The 18,896-nt window shown below is 38.5% G+C and overlaps 1 protein-coding gene across 1 annotated transcript; it reads right to left on the bottom strand.

The window, feature by feature from the left end:
• Positions 1–1,344: 1,344 nt before the first annotated feature.
• si:dkey-177p2.18 (phospholipase B1, membrane-associated) lies at positions 1,345–18,402 on the bottom strand. Its single transcript, XM_049483490.1, has 15 exons — positions 16,595–18,402; positions 14,722–14,812; positions 14,178–14,236; positions 13,837–13,904; positions 11,883–11,926; positions 11,493–11,613; positions 9,451–9,502; positions 9,164–9,244; positions 7,250–7,315; positions 5,294–5,385; positions 5,032–5,113; positions 4,197–4,298; positions 4,009–4,104; positions 3,738–3,809; positions 1,345–2,637 (listed from the first exon to the last, which is right to left on the bottom strand). Exons 2-15 carry the CDS (start codon positions 14,750–14,752, stop codon positions 2,491–2,493), a joined length of 1,113 nt encoding a protein of 370 aa, XP_049339447.1. The 5' UTR covers positions 14,753–14,812; positions 16,595–18,402; the 3' UTR covers positions 1,345–2,490.
• Between the last annotated feature and the right edge of the window lie 494 nt (positions 18,403–18,896).

Here is an 18,896-nt window from a genome sequence, read left to right as displayed (position 1 = left end):
TGACATTTCCACCTTCATGCCTCACAGTAGGCATGGGGTCCCTGTGCTGAAATTCTGTGTTTGGTGTGTGCCAAACATGTCTTCTGTTACTGTGCCCAAATAATTTAAGGAACTTTATTCCTGCCCTGATCCTTTTTTTTTCAGACTTAATGCTATATGCTGTGGCGATAGCTACCTGTATTGGCTCCATGATGACATTTTAAGTTTCTTTGTTTCTGACCATGTTGTTTAAAATGTTCTCCTCTAGTAAATTCATTTCCAGACAATTGAATGGCTGATCTTAAATTGTTGTAAGACCATTTCCCTCATTTGTACCTACAACCTTCTTAATGAAGGAACTCATTGAATTTGTCCATGGTGATCCACTCAATCACACAATCAAGATCGATGAATTCAAACATCAGTTTTATTTGTTGAGTTGTATGCGGTCATATATACTGTTAATATATATATATGTATTATTTGTATGTTCAAGATTGCAATACTGTGCAAATGTCCATATGTTTGAATATGTTCAAAAAGACAAATGTTTTCATTTGTTGTAATTTTTGTAAATAACTGTAGTTCAATTTGATTATGCAATCACTGCTAATCGGCAGAAGTATGTTGGGTAAAAAAAAAAAATCCTGATGAGGTCACGGTCAAATGCAGTGTGTTAGTGTAAGCCACAGCATGCTACTAGAGCATGGGTCTGAAGGAGCAGCAAAATAGATTGCTATTCTCCCCATTACATGAGAGGGAACACCAACTGTGATAAAAGTAAATGCTTCATAATGCTGCTTTAAGCTGTCCTCAGGCAGCACCCTAGTTATGGTTTGTGCAAAAACCAGAGAGCAAATGCTAGAATCATTGCTTTAATCTCATCTAAAGCTTAGTTTGGTGATTTTATTGCTCAAACAACCCTGATCAACACATCAGTAAACTACTATGCTTTGGAGGACATGTTTGAGCCCCTGTTCTACACATCAACCACACATTTGCTCCCTCCAGTGCACGGCCGGGGCTCCCACTTAATTTAAATGTCAGTTTACCTCAAGATCACCATCTTTTCACATATTCCAATCTTCTGTGTGATGGAATAGCTTCGGCTTAACATGTTGTCCTTTGAGTGCCCTCTAGAGTTTACTCCCTCTACATGCTGATTTCCCATGACAGGTCGTTAGGCCTCTTACGCTGTGTGTACTGTCGATGTTCTCTCAGAGGAACTCTCAAAGAATGAGATCACATTAGACAAACATCTTTTAGTAGAAAAGCTGATTGTGTAGTTGCTAGGCACACACTGTAGGCAGAACAGCTTCTGTGTTGAGCACTTTCTGTGCTTTTAGATTAATCAGACCAGTGCAGTCAGATTTTAAACTGTTTTAATAAAGATGCAGTTGTTCATATATTTGTCCAGTCTCAAATTTCCTATTTCACAACCTGACCAGATACTAATCAAGGACACAATAAAAGCGGGTTAGCGTCAGCACTGCCTTCATGTTTGCCTTGTATCAAATGCCCATAATGCTGTTTGCTCTAGCACCGGCTGTGAAGGTGATGAATGAACCTACTGCTTATTATGGAACACACCTGCATGGACATATTTGCAATAGGAAACCATGTCTGACATAAACAGCCTTGCTATGAATACAATCTGTGCACCTGTGAAGATTCCAGTTATATAAACTCATATGATCAATCCTGATTTCACTCAAAAGCTCTTGTCTACATACAAACCATCATTGTTAACACTTAACACAGCCTCCTGTTCCCAGTTCAAGAATAGTCTGGCTCCTAACAACAGCATAAAAGCACAGATGCATGTGCACATCTTTCCAAAAGCTTTATTTGAAGAGACTAAAAGCATGTCTCAGGTTGCGACGTCCAAAAGCGATTATCTCATTACTACAGGCATTAGGTATCTCTCTCAAACGGGTTGCACTTAACAACCATCTGAAAAGGCACAATACCCTTCTCTCCAAACAGTTTGCTCCTTTGACCTTGCACCCATAATGTGTTTTCAGGCTAACCTCAGGCCGTTTTTGTCCAGACAAGCCCGAGATGGCTCACACAATTACCTTTCCTAGCTAAATCAATTACAGCAGCATTAGCCTGGGCTAAATGTGGCTTGCACCTGCTGCTGCTCTATTCAGGCTCTGAAATGGTGGATATCCGGTTAGATGGATGATGGATGGATCAGAAAGGGTCATCAGGTTAGTGTACATGATGTTCTCATGCTGGCAGTGCTGTTTTACCATTGCAATCTGATAAGTGAATGAAACAGTCCACTGACATTTACTTTCATGTAATTCCGCCAATTTTACTCATTATCGTTTCTTACTTGCAATGACACATTTTAGCTTGTTCTCCCTTTTCTAGGCCCTAAATATAATTCAGTATTGTTGTTGGGCTTTAAACCTTTGAGAGTTTAGTCGAAAAGTGGTAGAAAATACAAGCATTGCTGGTGGTTTGTGGATAGCAGTGAAGCAACACACCAAACATGTACAATTTCTATACAGATGCCATGCTCCTGGCCCACCAGAAGAGAAGGAAAGTCAAAGCAGTCATCGTGGAGAGAACTGTGGCCAATCTTGGACCTCCTGATACAGGCGGACCTCCTGATGCAGCGTGGGGTTTAGTGTAGATGTAAGGGTGGTCCTGAATTTGGAAGGAGAAACAGAGAATGAGATGTTCAGTACATAACATCAATTAAACCCATGCAACAGAGAATAACAAGGTATCTTAAAGGGGCTTTCAATTCTGCAAACCCTGCAACTATTGAAATCACAGTCATCCTGAATAGTATTAACCAAATGATGGGTCTTGATGATTATAAACCAAAGTTAGTTTTGAAAAATAAATAAATAAAAATAAAAGCTACAATGCTCCTCATCTCTGCTTGGTCAGGACTGTAAATGTGCTCATCACAGACCACATTGTGACTAACAGGGGTGTAGCTGCAACAGAATTTTTGAGAGGTTTTATTTTCTGTCAGAAGTTGAACTTTGCCTGGTTGTGGGAATCTCACACAATTCAGAGTAAAATGATTTTTGGAGCATTTCTACTGGTCTATCTTATGAGATCTGATAATGTAAATAGCAACTGCCAGATTCAATCAATGTTAAAAGTGAAAATCAACAATACAGTGTTTGGTGTGACAGCAATATGTTGATACATTTATATCTAGTAATATATCTAGTAATGTAAGTTGTTAGGAATTTAATTAATATATTCATACAGTATCAGTATCTGATTTTACCCAAAGAATCCCAAATAAAAATATCTTTTTGGATTTCAATAAAGCATATTCAACCAACTAATCATTAAACCAACCAAACAAATACTAGCTACCTTTCAGATATCTACGTTTAGATTAGCATTAGTCTCAGCATTCTCAGTTTGGACTAAATTCATTTTAATAGTTCATGAATACATTTTTTAAAATCAAAACGTGTTTTAATTAACCACAGTTCAGGGCACACATGCACACTGGAATTTAGTCTCACATAACTATAGGGACCTTAGTGTGTAAGGTAAAGGACTGTGGGATAAAAATCAGCCATTACTCAGATTAGCATCTTCAAATGTAGTCCCTTTTAACTCAAATCCAACAAAGGAAACACAGAGGTCCAGAACTCTCTCAAGCAAAATCACCAACATTCTTCTTATTTGACGGTCAATAGTACCATCCATGCCCACAGCTTAAGATATCAACAGAATAACAGCATACATTGACAACCCCTAAAGAACAGCCTTACCACAGGAGGACACATGATCTGAATAGGAGTGGAAAAACTCTCAACCATAAGCTTCTCCCCTTCAGGCTGGAACTGCACACACGGTAAAGAGAGCAAAAAAACTTTCCCTACATCACTAGATATTTCACATTATTTAAAAGCACACAATCTATGAACAGTGTCCACACTTTGTGTCAAAACATGATGATAATGAGCAGATTTAATAGTCAGAAATGTACATTGCAAAAAGAAGTACTTTCCCTTTCTAAAGGTTGGTCAAATCTAAGCTCACCATGTTGTTCCAAAGACCCTTTGCTAGCTCCTCATGTCCTTTCATGGTGAAGTGGAAACAGTCTGGAGTGAAGAAGCTCATATCAATCTTTCCATTCTAGCAGAGAAAAGCGAGACAATGTTATAACACCAGTCCAGACACAGTATTCTTCTTTTTATTTATAGTTTTACATTTAGTGCATTTCTTACAGGGTGCCGTGGAGGGTCAGCAAATTTCAGAAAAGGCTGAAGAACGACAGAAAAGTCACTCTTAAAGAAACGGTCGCTGTAGAGAAGCTGCTCCAGAGCATTCTAGAAAAAAAACCAAGAAATTAATCTAGCAAATACTTACAACCCCCTTTAATACCTGCTCACTTTGTGTAAACTTTATCTAGATTGAATTCTGATAAGGATCAGTGATGGGATCAGGAGAGGTTAAATAAAGGCCCTGTCTGGATTGAACACTGTACATGGGGCCTAGACCACACTTAGCACCTAGATCAGACACGGTCCATCATAGGTTTTTGTGTGCTGATGGAGCACCGTGTCATGTAATAGGTGCTCTTTTTATTTTTTTATAGCCCTACCCTCTAAACTGCCTGAGTTGGACACTGGTCTTAGATATGTTTTCATTGGGTGCATTTTTTATGGCTTGACCTTATTCAGGACAGAAACTCAGGATACATTATGTGATCAAGTGTAAACAGGGGCTCAATTTGTGTGGATATTCTGTCCAAAATTTGCACTATGCTCCCCCCACTCCTTCAAGTACTCAAAAAATGTTTTAGTGAATCTTGTTCGTTTCTTTAGTTTCTTCAATGAAGGAATAAAGCCAATATAGCAAACAATAATTAAAGTTTACAATCTAGAGATTACTAATCAGATCAATGCACTCTGTGTTGTGATAATGGCATAGCATGTGTGCTCACTCCAGTAAGCACCCATTTACCTAATTGAGACTTAAGATTGTGTCTGCTTGTTAGAAAATAGTCTATGCCCCACAGACTCCATTAAAAACATAATTTTCTGATTAAGGCTTACATACCTGGAATTGAAGGTTGATCTCAATCAGCTCCTTAAGGTCAGCAGAGCCTGTAGCTGGTTTCACCAAGCAAGAGCAGAAAGATCTGGAAATATTGAAGTATAAATTGTGAACATTAAATTTCACAAGTTATGAAAGTTTCAGTTAACCTGATTTGAGTAAAGAGATAATTGTTTGATCAGCTTTTTGCATTTACAGATAATTTGCGGCAGTAGGTGTGAGCTGCTCTAGTAGCTAAATAATGATCATAATCATCACAAAGTACCTTTGGAGCAGACACCCAGGAGTGGGTTTCTGCACCTCACGTAGCGTCTCCATGGGCAATATCTGAACCACATTCACGATCATTCGAGGAACCTGCAGAGAAAAGAAAATATGCCAGATCAATATTTAGATCAGAGTGATCAAAGTACAAACAGCCTTAGATCAGAGTGGCCTACAGATTTACAGTCTACAGCACAAAGACACATACTGTGGTCCAAAAATTCTAAAGATAACTTGAATCTTAATTTAACGAAAATTCTTATGAAAATAATCTGAGGAGAAGGTCAAAATTTAAAGACTAATTGAACTGAATTTAACTGAAATGAATCCACTTCAAGGGGCAAAGGTGGCAGGACATCAAAACCACAAAGCATTACAAATACCTGCCACCAAAAACAATTATATTGTCCAAACAATAATAAGAAATTTAGCAGTCTGGCACAAAGGCGGTGGCCAGGAGACAACAGTTTATAAGCAAAATAAAGAGCATGCAAGCAGTCAATTAATGATTATGATTGTGATTACTACAGAAACTAACATGGACAATATTCCTTAGTATATATTTAACTTGAACTTTGTGGTAGCTCACGGAAATCTATGTGGGTTGTGGCCTTTGAATCTGCCCACTGCCATTCCCCCAGTCCCACTTTCACACCCCGGGTTGCCAGGTATAGACTATAGCACACAAACATGTGGTACACAAAAAGTGTGCTGCAGCCATGGAAACGGGCGAGCTGGCTATTTTTCTGTTGAACAGGTAATCACTGAGCTTTAGTGAGGTTGCTAAGCATAACTAGGTGATCTATCACTATCACTAGTGTTTTAAAACATAATTATACACTTAATGATCAGCTACAGAATAAGACTCGCTGTCACTTGTTAGTGTTTGAAATGGCTACAGGAGTCCAATTTCCTTTTTCAATTTCGGTCACATTTATTAAGTCTTATTCCTTTAATGACTGAACACCCTTTTTCAGTTTTTGTTTGTGCAATACAGTCAGAGACTGAAACCAGCAAATATGGAAAAAATGTAACAACATTAAAAGACTTAAGTTTTTTCACATTTTACTATTGTTTTAATCCTAATTTATCTGACCAATTGTCCCTCCCATTTAGCTGCTAGTCAGCTGAATATCCCCCATCACTAGTAATGCCTCAACACAAGGAGGGTGAAGACTAGCACACGCCTCCTCCGACACAAGAAGACAGCTCGCTCGGAGGAAAGCAGACGCCTTGTGCTGATCGACATCTCCATGGGAGTGATGAGGGGAAAGAGCGCCATCTACCCACCCAGAGAGACCCATAAAGAGGGCTCTGGCAGCTGATGGCAAGCTGCATGACCGGGATTCGAAGCAGCGATCTCCTGATCATAGTGGCAGCGCCTTAGTCTGCTGGACTAGCACTGTTTTTGCAAATGAACTCCTCATATATGCAGCAGGCCTTTGTAAAAATGGCCTCTGTGTTGTCATAGAGACTTCCCCTTGGTACTTGGTAACTGCCGATTCTCTCTGCATCCTATTCATACAGGTATCAGTTTTAAAGGGTAGCAGCACAGAAACCTCAATGACCATCTCTTTGGTTTTTGGAATATTTATCACCAAAAATGTGATTAATCACACCATTTTTCACTCCTGCAGATCTGGGCCATGATCATCATAAAGTACATCATGATGAGAGCAGAGACAACAAAACTATCATCTGCTAATGTTACTAATACACTGGTTTTCAGGACTACTTGTACGATCATCTGTATACAACATGAATAATAAAGGATGCAACACAAACCCTGGAGTTAAGCCAGTGGACGTACACAAAATATTTGAGAGGGTTCCATTACCAGCACTCTCTCTGGATTATAGATTTTTGGACTCGAAGACCAAAAGTGTCAGCCCACACGCCAATCTAAAATGATTTAAAGCGTAATATCTCTCAAAAGAGCCTTGAAATAAACCCTTACCTCGTTCATCAGCATCTCCAAGGACACGGTCATGTAGTGGATGAAGTTCTCCACTGAAAAGAGGGACTGTGTATATAAATAGATGAAAAAATGAATTAGGTGTTGCCCTTTGGCTCTCCTGAGGCACAGCAGGATCAGTCTCATTGCAGGAAATGTTCTTTAGAAGGCACCTCCTTAGGGAAGACAGTCACTCATGGCTGCACTCGTTACGGTGCTGATTGTTACGGCTGAATATGAATATCAGCACTTAATGCCTTTCAGCCTTAGACTAGTCATGATGACAATGAAATAATACCATAGGCATTTCATTACATTCCACATTTCATTAATATACTGTCATTTTAAAAGTTATGGGACATGATCTTTGGCATGTTCCTGTGCTGAAAAAATAAAAATACCTGTACATTCTAGAGGGGCTGTGGTTAAAAGTGAAAAAGCTGAAAAATAAATGAATGGAATAGATCTATTTATTTTTCAACATCATTGACAACAATTTACTCTGTGTTGTGCCAACTAAAGCACATTTTATCCTATGATGACGGCACCTATAGAGCACCACATCCTATTGTACCACTGGCAGAGCGTGACACAGAATGCACTTCATAATGGCACTTCACTTTTTTTCCCCTTCAAGAATGGCAGCCAATAGGGCACCTTTTCTTTTTTGTCAATTTAGAGAGAATTTATCTATGCTTTTTAAACTAGCGACCACCTAGCTACCCCAGTGCCATGTCCAATCAACGCTAAAGAACTCTGCGCTGATATGGGTGTAGGTTTTCCTGCATTGTAAGTGGATGTGATTTCTGTCAGACTCGCTTGTCTGTTCACACAGACGATCATTACCCTGTTTTCTGCTGTCCACTGTGGGTGGTAATGCCCTCTATGATGTATTCCCAGCACACACCACTTTGGATCAAGGAATGTTAAATACCTGCACAACTTCAGAAATGAAAGGTCCCAACCATCTGCCTTCCACTGTCAGGCTTATACAGGTCTGGCCATTCCCAAGCCTTCCCTTAAGGTAACATTTCATAACCAATTTACATACTGCTGTCCCATGACTTTTGACATGTCAGTGTACACCCTCAACACTGAATGGTACTTTCTAGTGATTTTTAAACCTCATTATGTATAGTTTCAGTCAATACCCTTTTGCTGTTTAAATGTAATAATCGTCTAACTCTCTCTTCTACTTTCCCCCTCTTCCCCTGATTACATTACCATTTTCACCTTATCCTCACAGCATCCCCAATCTTCTTTTACATACACTCCCTCACACTCACCTCAGGGTTCTGAAACCCTGAAAGTCTATGCATTCTTGGGGCTAGACTAGACTGCTGATTAACTAAGCTGTGCCCAAGTATAACTTTCTAACTGTATGTAGATAAAGTCAAAATCTGAACTTCCAGTCTCCTATATATAGGGGTTTGCCATTTTGTATCGAATGCAATATTATCATCAACATTTTTGAATATCATGAACGATATTATACCCTGAAATATGGTGCCATACCACCCACCCCAATTATCACATCAGTGTACTTTTTTAAATGTTTTTAGCTAAAGAAAATTCACACTGTTCTCATTTACAATTATATATCTACTAGAGACAGATTAGATCTGTCCAGTATCATTCATTTTACTTTAATCCTGGATATATAGAGATATTAGGAGTGTTATATTAGTATCATGATATTCTGGATCATTGATTATTTGATATTATATATTTTTATTCAGTGTTTTGTCATCGTCAGTGACAAAAAGAGTATTGTTATCATGAAAATACTATGAAATATCATGTTTTAGGGCCATATCGCCCACCTCTACCTATAGACTACATTTCTAACACCACCTCCATGTCATGCTATGCTTGAGTGTCTCCTTTTTATTATCTGGAGAAGCAGGAAAACACTACCTTGTCCTTACAATAATCGCAGATGTCATTCATGCCGATGAGAATGGTCAGCAGTTTCCAGTCCTCGTCAAAGTTAACGCCCTGTGGTTTAGGAGAGAAAGAAAAAAGCATTTCCTTTATTTTCACAGAAAACTCAACAATCAGAAAGCAGCTAGTGTTTGTCTTTATCTGTATCTAAAGACTGTAGAACAGAGCTGGTGATTGTGGATTATCAGTAAAGTAAGTTTATGGTCATTTTTACACGTGTGGGTGAACTGTGAAGACCTTTTGATAAGCTTGGGTCTTACCTCGTATGTTTTTAGAGTGTCAATCAAATGTCTGGTTTGTCCAGGAAGATTACTTAAAAGAAAAGAAAATATGCTTTAATCATATTACAGTCTATATATTATTTAGTACTCACAGTTGAACAGCAGAGTACACTACAACATCAGCATCACTAAACTATGTATTACATAACTATGTATAACTGCATCTGTGTACTATAACGCACATAAACACTTTTATCTTTTCACCTTGCATTTAAAATACCGGTCGTGTGTCCAAAATATCATACAATACACTTTAAACATATTTATTATTTTATATGATGTAACAGGCAGATCAGTCATTTTTAAGTATGGACATTTCTGTTTAAACTATATTTTGCAACACAGTTTCTTTGTAGAAAACAGTTTCTAAGTTCATTAAAGTAAAATGTTGAAAAAAAATATATAGACAGTAGACAATTTTTTGCATTTCATTATGTATTGCTGTCTTCTGCACTAATACAGTACTAACCATCACAACAAATACATTATTTTATGGTCTGTGAGAAATGATCCAAGTAGGACTGGGCGATATATCGAGATTTAAAAAATATCGATATATTTTCATATGCGATATAAGACGAGACAATATCGTGTATCCCTGTCAGTTCTCCCGCTGTATCTGTGCAGCTTCACCTAGCCCCGCCTCCCTCCCTCACTAAACACACTACCCCTCCCCCACCGCAGTCAGCATCAGTCAGGCAGCAAGAGCGGGGAGAGAGCAGGTAGAGAATCCTAACCTTACAGCTCATTTCCAGATGGTTTGGATTCAGCGAGTCAGATGAGCAGCAGAATAAGGTATTTTGTTAAGCAGGGGTCAGTAATAGGCGGACCTGGTCCACTATTGAGAACTAGTTTGTTTCGACAGGGTTTATCTTGAACTTTACTAGCCGTTGATGGAGGTTTTGGAGTGCAGGAAACTCTAAGACCAATCGCCTGTGTTCTAAATAAAGTGTAGCGCGCACAGAGGAGAGATACGGAGCTTACGGAGATATGGAGATTCAGAAGCTGTTCTTTATAAAAAACACACACAGTGACGGCAGAACCCGACTTTTCAGCAAAACAGCAGCACGTGTTCTGAAGCATCACCACTGAACTAAACACACTGATCTTTAGAGCAGAGACACTCACTCTAACCTGAACTGACCAATCAGCTCCTTCACATGGGTATGAGAATAGACCTGACACCGTTTCAGCTCAGATTTACAGAAAACTCAAACTGCACTTTTTATTTACTTTTTCTTAAGCATTTTAGATGCTCTTTTTCCAAAAGCACAATGTAATTTTTTTTATATCATATATAAATATGTTTATAATTAGTATAATTTGAAATGACTTTCAGTTGTTGATTATATAAAATGCTGCTAGAACTGCTAGGCTACTCTAATATACAGGGTACAGCACTGAATTATAAAAGTACAAATATAAAATTTGGAACATTTAGCTTTGTCTCAAAAGTATCTTTTTGATATTACCTTATGGGATGAAAAAATATCGAGATATATATCATATATCGCAATTCAGAAAAAAATATCAAGATATAGTTTTTAATCCATATCGCCCAGCCCTAGATCCAAGTATGTACAGTATAGGGAAGAACGTTAGTAACTACACAGATGTTCCTCCAGCTTATAACTTTTTCACTTCTTTCCTGAGAATCACCTGTTTGAATCACTAGATTCTGCTCAGATTTTATACTATTTTAGGTACATGAAGGTTCTTTGGAGTGACTGAGCTCTTTCCAATACCTTTGACATGAGTAAGGTTTCTATTTGAGATTTAATCATTCAAAAATTAATATCTGAATTAATTAATACTGTTGTGAATCAAATGATCACAGCAATCCTTCCCACAGTAGTATAGACAGTTATAGTAATAGAGGCAATTACAGAAGTAAAAAAGGGAAACCTGACTGTAGCACTCCATCAGAAAAAAATATCTGTGCATGATCACACCACTTTTCACCAACACTCACAACACACATTTGAAGAGAGTGAGCAGTAGTTTTTGATACTGATACACACAAGGTGTTGTGTCCTGTCACAGCGAGGTTAAAGCCAGTCTCACTGAGCGGAGCCGGAGTCCCATGGACAGTTTTGGTTGGGGCAGGACCCACAACACTGGGGTTGAAGAGTCTGATGATGTCTGTAACGCATAGCAAAGCAGAGTCCAGCTATAGTACCTGGAAGACACTGGTATATTCACATAGTTTCCCAAAGCAATTATTAGAACGATCCTGTGACATTCTTGTATTTTACACTGTCTTTGTCATTCTGTTATTAGTGTGCTAATTTTCTCTTTTTGTAATATTTTTTCTGTTCACCAGGGACTGTAAACTGTTATACATAGTATAAAATTGACATTGACAAACAAAAAAGAAACCAAACTGCTGAATCACTCGCAAAAGTACTTACTCGCAAGTGTTATAACATCTTGGAAAGTTCCATAGCCGCCAATGCTGCAAGAAACATTCCACAACCTATTTAAGCTTCAGGATAAACATGTTCACAAAGCAAGATCATAATCGAATTGTGGACAAAAGAAATATTGGTTTTATATTATAAATATTTGTGTTGTTTTGTGTTAGTTTATGCTCCAAAAAAAATCTTTTTTGTTTCTTTATACAAAAAAATTTAACTGTTTGTGTTGCTGTGTCTTTAAAATTAACTCCGTTCTGAATGAATGCATGTTATTGTCACTGGCTATACATTTTGACTTTTTCACTATGCAGTCCAGGCTAAACATGTTATTCTAACTTTAGCATCTCTTTCTGAATCAGGGCCTTATGTGAAAGAAGGGCTTAAGTGTTCTATTGATCTTCAGAGATAGGTTTCCAGGAGCAGTTAGCTTTTAGTATGGCCTCCTAGGGCAAAGAGGTCTGTAGTGAAGAAACTAACAAACATGATTCCCAAAAAAAAATAAATAAATAAATAAATGAATAAAAACACCCCCAAGGAAACAGAGAACAATTAAATTGATACCAAGCACAGAAATGGGTTTCCAGGAACTGTCCCTGAGTCAGGTCTTGGGGTAGTGTCCACATAGGAGTGTTTGGTGGCTGGGCAACCCACATATTCCATGCAAGCTTAGCCTGAACAAGTAACCTGGGGACTGGGGATGAGGTGCAATGCACACTGGGCAAGAGAAAAGAGTAGTAGGACCACTGGCAGCAAGGACCTCCACAATAGAAGCTGGCTCTTGGTACATGAACCGTTATTTCACTGGGGGATAAAGAGCCTGAGCTAGTGTCATAGGTTGAGAGATGCCAGGTAGTTGGGGACAACTCAACTAATACAAATATTAGTTTGGCCTCTGGTTTCAAACTAATGAATAGATAGGGGTGGTCTCTCTCCATTCCCTTTCTAGCTTTCCAGGTTAAGAGACCTCAGCAGGATGTGGGGACCAAATCCATGGCTGGAAACTTCAGAGCTGCAGTTGGCTCCAGAACACAAGACAGTGGCTTCATTAAGAATTTGTGTTACAGAGAGGAAACTCAGGCAGGTTAAGAGTATTCAGTCTTTTTGGAGAAAGTGTGTGGGACTGGGTAGAGGGTCCCATGCACTGACGCTATTGTTTTGCTGGGCAGCTGTACTTCTTACATCTGTAACTGTACACCTGTGTTAGTTATGGCTTGCTCATCAGCGTACACAACTTTGTGGTTGTGTCCTCAGACCTAAAAATAAGAAGGAGGCTTTTTGAGCACTGGCCGTGCCACTGACATGTACAAACAGGAAAAAAGGAATCAGCTTTGGCATTGGCAGAAGCAAAATCCAGAACATGGAAGTTTTGAGAGGCCACAGATAATGAATTTCAAGCAGCAAAGATGTCCTGTAAAATGCTCTAATAACACAGAAGAGAAAAACTGCCCAAACTGTGCTCAGTAACAACAGTGAAGCTCTAATGTCTTATGAGGATATTGTTGGGCTCTTAAAAAAAAACTTCTGAGAAAAGCTATAAATCTGAGTGCCACATGTGCACATGCCACTTGTCTGAGGCTTGTGTCTATCTATTCGTCTCCCTGGAAAAGTTTCCTCCAGTGTACCAGAAGAGCTCAGAGTCTTGAGACACTGTGTATTAGGTGATACACTTCCCCCAAAAGTGAGAAAGTTTAACTATCAAGGGGTATATTTGAGAGAAATGGAATAAGGGCGATCGCAAGATCATGATACAGAGCCACAGTCGTGATTTATCAGTCAATCTGCTTTCTTACTCTCACCAATGGACAGCAAGTGTGGATGCTGACCAAAAGCACAAGTGGCCTTCGTCGAGTAGTTGGACTTACTTTTCATGTGTAAGTACAGTATGTTGACATACGCTATATCAATCCATAGCTTTTTGTGACTTTCAAAAATAAGTAAACATTTTTACCTCCATGACACATGACGAAATTCAATAGGTATTCCAAGGACAGTGGTTGCATTCGCCCCAATAGCAGTCTGTAATGATATGATCAGAAATGGATCATATATTACTACAGCGGAATATCAAATATCTTTATGCTGCTCTCAAATTTCATATGAGAAATATAAGATATGAAAACTAAATTAAAGATGATATCTATCTGGCATTATTTGTTTTTGCAGTGCTTTTACTTTGTTCTACTAATAAATGCTGTAGTTTGGCAATGCAATAAAAGGGTAAGAAAAGTGCTGCTTTAAAACCACAAAGTAAAAGCAGCAAATATAAAGAGGGTAGAGGATCTTACTCACAGTCAGTGAATCTCCAAGAGCAGCAATCACTTTGATATCTGCTGCCTTAACCATTTCAACTACAGCACACAGAACAAAAACCTCACATCAGCGTCTATAAAGTGTTCAGATTCATTCTGATACACACTAAAACCCACACGTTTAGGTTTCATACACTCTTCTTATACTCAATGAATCTGAGAACAAATTAAGAAAAACTGACAGTAAGATTAAAGAAACGCTTTTTTTTTATTATAAAAAATCATCCCTGTTGTTTATTTGCTATTAGTCCAGCTGTCTTTAAAACAGTGCAACAAACACAGGACACCTAAATGTGGATGTTCCCTGTGAAACAATAGGTATTCAGCTCTTTTATTCTTCTGTTCCTCATTGGAAAACAAAGAGATGAATATGCCTAAAGACCCCAATGGGAGAAAACGTTTAGACCAAAAGGCTCCAGTGAAAGAACACTAATCTGAGGTTAGAAACAATTGATTAAATACAGAGTCGGCTAGTGTGGATTATTGTAGATATCTATCCATGTATTAATCCCAGATCAGCTTACTTGAGTTGGGTATGGAAGTAGAAGCAGTCATGTCAGGACACCGGAAAAGTGGGTGTTTAAAACTTGTAGGCCTGGCTTTCTCTGGATACTCCTGTTAAAGGCAAATAAATATAAGGATGCAGATATATTGTTATAGTTAGTTATAATTATATGTTTATAATTATATATAGTTATAATTATATGTTTACTTGATAGGGAATCAACACATCAAAAATATTATAGCATCTGGGTTGCTGTACTAATGCCATTTCTTTCTCTGGCAAGAATCTTGGTTCTTGAGGCTTGGGGCTCTAAAGTCCAGTGATGTTTGGTGCTTTACTTGTCAAAAATACCTTCTTAACCTAGCAATTAAAAGAGAAGTTGAACAAGGAGTGTTTGAGCAAGACCAGCACCAATCTGTGCTGAATTTTAACAGAAGCAGAAGCAAATACTCCCCTGTTGATGCTTTTTCTACGTTATGGGGTATATATCAGTTCCACAGGCCAATGAAAATCAGCAATCGTGTGATAAAGGTCTTGTTTACAAAAAACTTCTCTGTTTAATGTGTATTAAAGGTCTAATTCCATTGTTTTTAAATTCATTTTAAACAATCTAGTTGTGGTCACTAATATAAAACAAATGCCATGTGAGCCACTTTTTGTATAATAATAAAAAAGTGCTCCAGTGTTTCGATTAACCCTGCTTTATTTCACTAAATTGGTGGTCTCTGAAGAAAGACAGGATTTGGCTCTTGCTCATGAATATTCATACAAATAATGCAAATATATCCCCTCTGATTGGTTAACACCACTGCAGCAGAGAACGCCTAACTGCCTTCCCCCCACAGTCAATTTTACAGCTCTAAACCTTAAAGGACAAAATGTTTTCAAAGATACAGCCTTAGTTGTAAAGATACAACACTGAGTGCTAGGTAAAGCAAACCCAAACTTCGCTTAATGTCAGACTTTCAGTGAGGCAAGCAGCCCTGCGGCCAAGAAATGTTATCGTTACCGCGATGCGAACACAGACTGCCTGCCGCAACGTCGCTCTTTCTGCGGCCATGCGACCCCTCGTCCCACCGCCAAAGATTCCTCGCTGCTTTGCCCGCTTCCAAATATATACCCACCCTGTGTCAAAATATTTGTGGACATCTCTTCTAATAAATGTATTTAGCATTCACGCACATACAGCTTGTGTAGCCCATGTAGAGAAGTACTGCCAATAGGATAGGACTCTCTGAAGCAGATAAACATAAACCTGTTGGCAGCATGTTTTACGTCAGATAAGGACCAAAGAGCTAACATAGAGACAATATAAAGCCCCCAATGACTGGAACTGTGTTTTCTGGGATGATGGTGTTTATTTCAATACTCTTGGGATGAGTTGTAGAGTTGGCATAAGGTGGGATTGTGATCATCCAACATCTCCATCTCATTATTGCTCTTGTTCTGAACACAATCAATTCTACAGTAAGTCTGTAAATCACTATTTTTATTTGCAGTGCTTTTACTCTGTTCTACTAAGGAATGCTGTAGTTTGGCAATGAAATAACATGGTAAGCAAATGGCTGCTTTAAATCCACTAAGTAAAATACTCTTGGGATGAGTTTTAGAGTTGGTGATGAGGTGAGATGGTGATTATCCAACATGTCCATCTCATTATTACTCTTGAAGTTAAACACAATCAAATTCACAGCAGGGGCTGCAATGCTTCAACATGTAGTAGACAGCCTTCCCTCGATAGTAGACACAGTTACTCCAACAAAACCACGAAAAACTCCTAATAACGGTACTCTAACAATAAATGAGCATGCGTCTGAATATTTTTGCCTATATAGTTAAACATAGTGGGTGAGGTCATTCCAGAAATTACCCAATGAGAAACATGGGCCTACCTTTCTGAGGGCTTCCTCACTGTAATGGCTGAGACCTTCTTCATATTCCCATCTCCAGTCATCCCCTTTAAATAATCAAACATCAACATGTCCAAACACCTTAGAAACATTCCAACAATAACCCTCTGTTATAAAAGGCCTGATCACAAAAGATCACGACCCAGGCCATCATCCCACACACAGGCCTCAACAACATCAACAGGAGGTAAACAGTGGGTTCAGATTCAGAGAACACCATCGTCCATCCTCAACCTCCATCCAGCCATCGCCCCCCAGGCCGGTCACTCACTCACAGGCTACATACATGGTGTTGAGTGAGCCATGCTCTGCTCTGAGTCCACTCAGTTCTGGCAGCTTCCAGCACTTACCTTTAACAGGGCAGGAGGCTAGCAGGCAGGTTGCCACGGTGATCAAAAGCCACTCCATGGTGGAGCGCTTCCAAGCGGGGCTCGTACAATGGCTGTGCTCGCATGGGATAGCGGGGCCATTATATCAGGGCCCCCTTATCTCGCCCACCCAAAACAGCTGAGTGACAAAGTTCAGGCCCAGTGACATAAAGCACGGCGCAGCAACACACGCAGCCGGCACTGCACTATGGGCCATTCACAACTTCAGCCTGCTTTAACGTAAACCAGGTGAAAAACACCAGCTCAGTTTGGTCACATGACCTTAAATTCCATACCTATATTTTTAACAGAAACATGAGAACCATTTTACAAAATTTGAATGTACATACAAAGTACTGTGTTTAAAAAAAAAAAAGGATTAAAATAAATTTGTCACGGTGCAATAAAAAACAATTATCTCCATTTTTGTTCTTTTTTTTGTTGTTTTATACATAGTTTGAACAGACAAACTCTCTCTTAGTGTCCCAAAATTTGACCCGAATGACCCGAAAAACTCTTTTTTACATTGCCTTCCATTGAAAGTTAAGAAGGTTTTATGTCTCTCTGGTAAAGTTGCTGTTGTGGAGATACATATTTTTCATTGGAAAGTGACGAAATACAAAATAAATTAATACAGTAATGTAAAACCCCTACTTTTTCTATGAAAGTAAACATCTCCAGAGCTCTACTCGTGAGACTCTAGTATTATAAATAATTCTCCCCATATCAACAGCTGGTTTGACCACACTTAAATCAGTACTTAATGACGTTAAATCACGTGAGCTGGTACTGGAACCTAAATAAACTTTCTTCTTTAGATTAGCTCATGAGATATGAATTACTTTTTTAAAAACAATACTTTTTACTGTATTTCTATTTATTTGCACCTGTTCACAAAGTATGTTGTGTTTATAAATAACGTTCTTTTCAGTATCTTCACAATGTTCTTAGATGCCTATATACACTAAGCATGTGATTGGTAAGTTTACCCAATAATGAGAGCTCATACTGTGTAAAAAGTTGTAAGAAAGTTTGTGTAGATTACAAAGAGTACACTGATGCCAAGGCCATGGATCTTTTTATTAGTTTTCTTGTGAATTATAAATTATAATTATAAATAGCATGGTAAAAATGCATGTGATTGTTTTATTGTTTTTAAGCCACACAATGTGCAGCAGTCTATGTTAAATCTGATAAATGGAGTATTCAACTTCAAATCTTTGATGGGTTACGACAAAGATCAGATTCTCTACAAGAACAGGTGGTATTCAGGCACATCTCAGCATGAATTACAAATTCTGACTTTCTTTACAGCCTTTACGGTTCTTTTCTTAACGGTTTACACATCAATCAAACATTACTGTATTGCTATATGCTCAGACAAATCAGGATTCACTGTCCACCTCCCCTAGACCCCCCCCCCCCCCCCCCCCCCAAAAAAAAAAAAAAACTACATGCTTCATTTTCTCTCAAAACTAAAATTGTTTTGTGCCACAACCTTCAGAAACTGAACAACAAACAGCTATAATTAACCTTCCCCAAAACAGGTGAATTAATACCAAAAATAAATGTTGCACTTATTATTAAGGTCGATCTTTTTTTTTTACAAGGAACAAAGAACAGTCACAGGACAGGGGCAGAACCTGGGCATAGAAAGACTGAAATTTTCATATTTGAAAGTCATTGGGACTCTTTCTATATATTCAAACTAAAAAATACAGTACCCTTCCGTTAAATCATAACCTAGAACAGTAAAAGGATGTCAAGGCAAAACCAAACATTTTTAGATAATCAAAACCCTTCAAAGAGTCACCATCTCTGCTGCTGTGCTAGCACTGTCTGGTCAAATGGGCTGGGTTAGAAACTATTGCTGAGTGCAGCTTCCAATTTCACCATCTTTAAACCTTAAGTTTTAG

Source organism: Astyanax mexicanus, chromosome 1, assembly GCF_023375975.1.
Source record: "Astyanax mexicanus isolate ESR-SI-001 chromosome 1, AstMex3_surface, whole genome shotgun sequence".
In the NCBI taxonomy this organism is placed as follows: domain Eukaryota; kingdom Metazoa; phylum Chordata; class Actinopteri; order Characiformes; family Acestrorhamphidae; genus Astyanax; species Astyanax mexicanus.
Note: the sequence above shows the minus strand (reverse complement) of the source record. Positions and strands in the feature narration are given on the sequence as shown.

What these genes read in the sequence shown, in the direction of transcription:
- si:dkey-177p2.18 (XM_049483490.1), bottom strand. Translation starts at nt 14,752, where the DNA reads ATGACTGCTTCTACTTCCATACCCAACTCAA. An exon ending in CCTGGGTGTCTGCTCCAAAG is followed by an intron (nt 5,114 to 5,293) that starts GTACTTTGTGAT and finishes CAATATTTCCAG; the next exon opens with ATCTTTCTGCTCTTGCTTGG. An exon ending in AGGGTCTTTGGAACAACATG is followed by an intron (nt 3,810 to 4,008) that starts GTGAGCTTAGAT and finishes CCGTGTGTGCAG; the next exon opens with TTCCAGCCTGAAGGGGAGAA.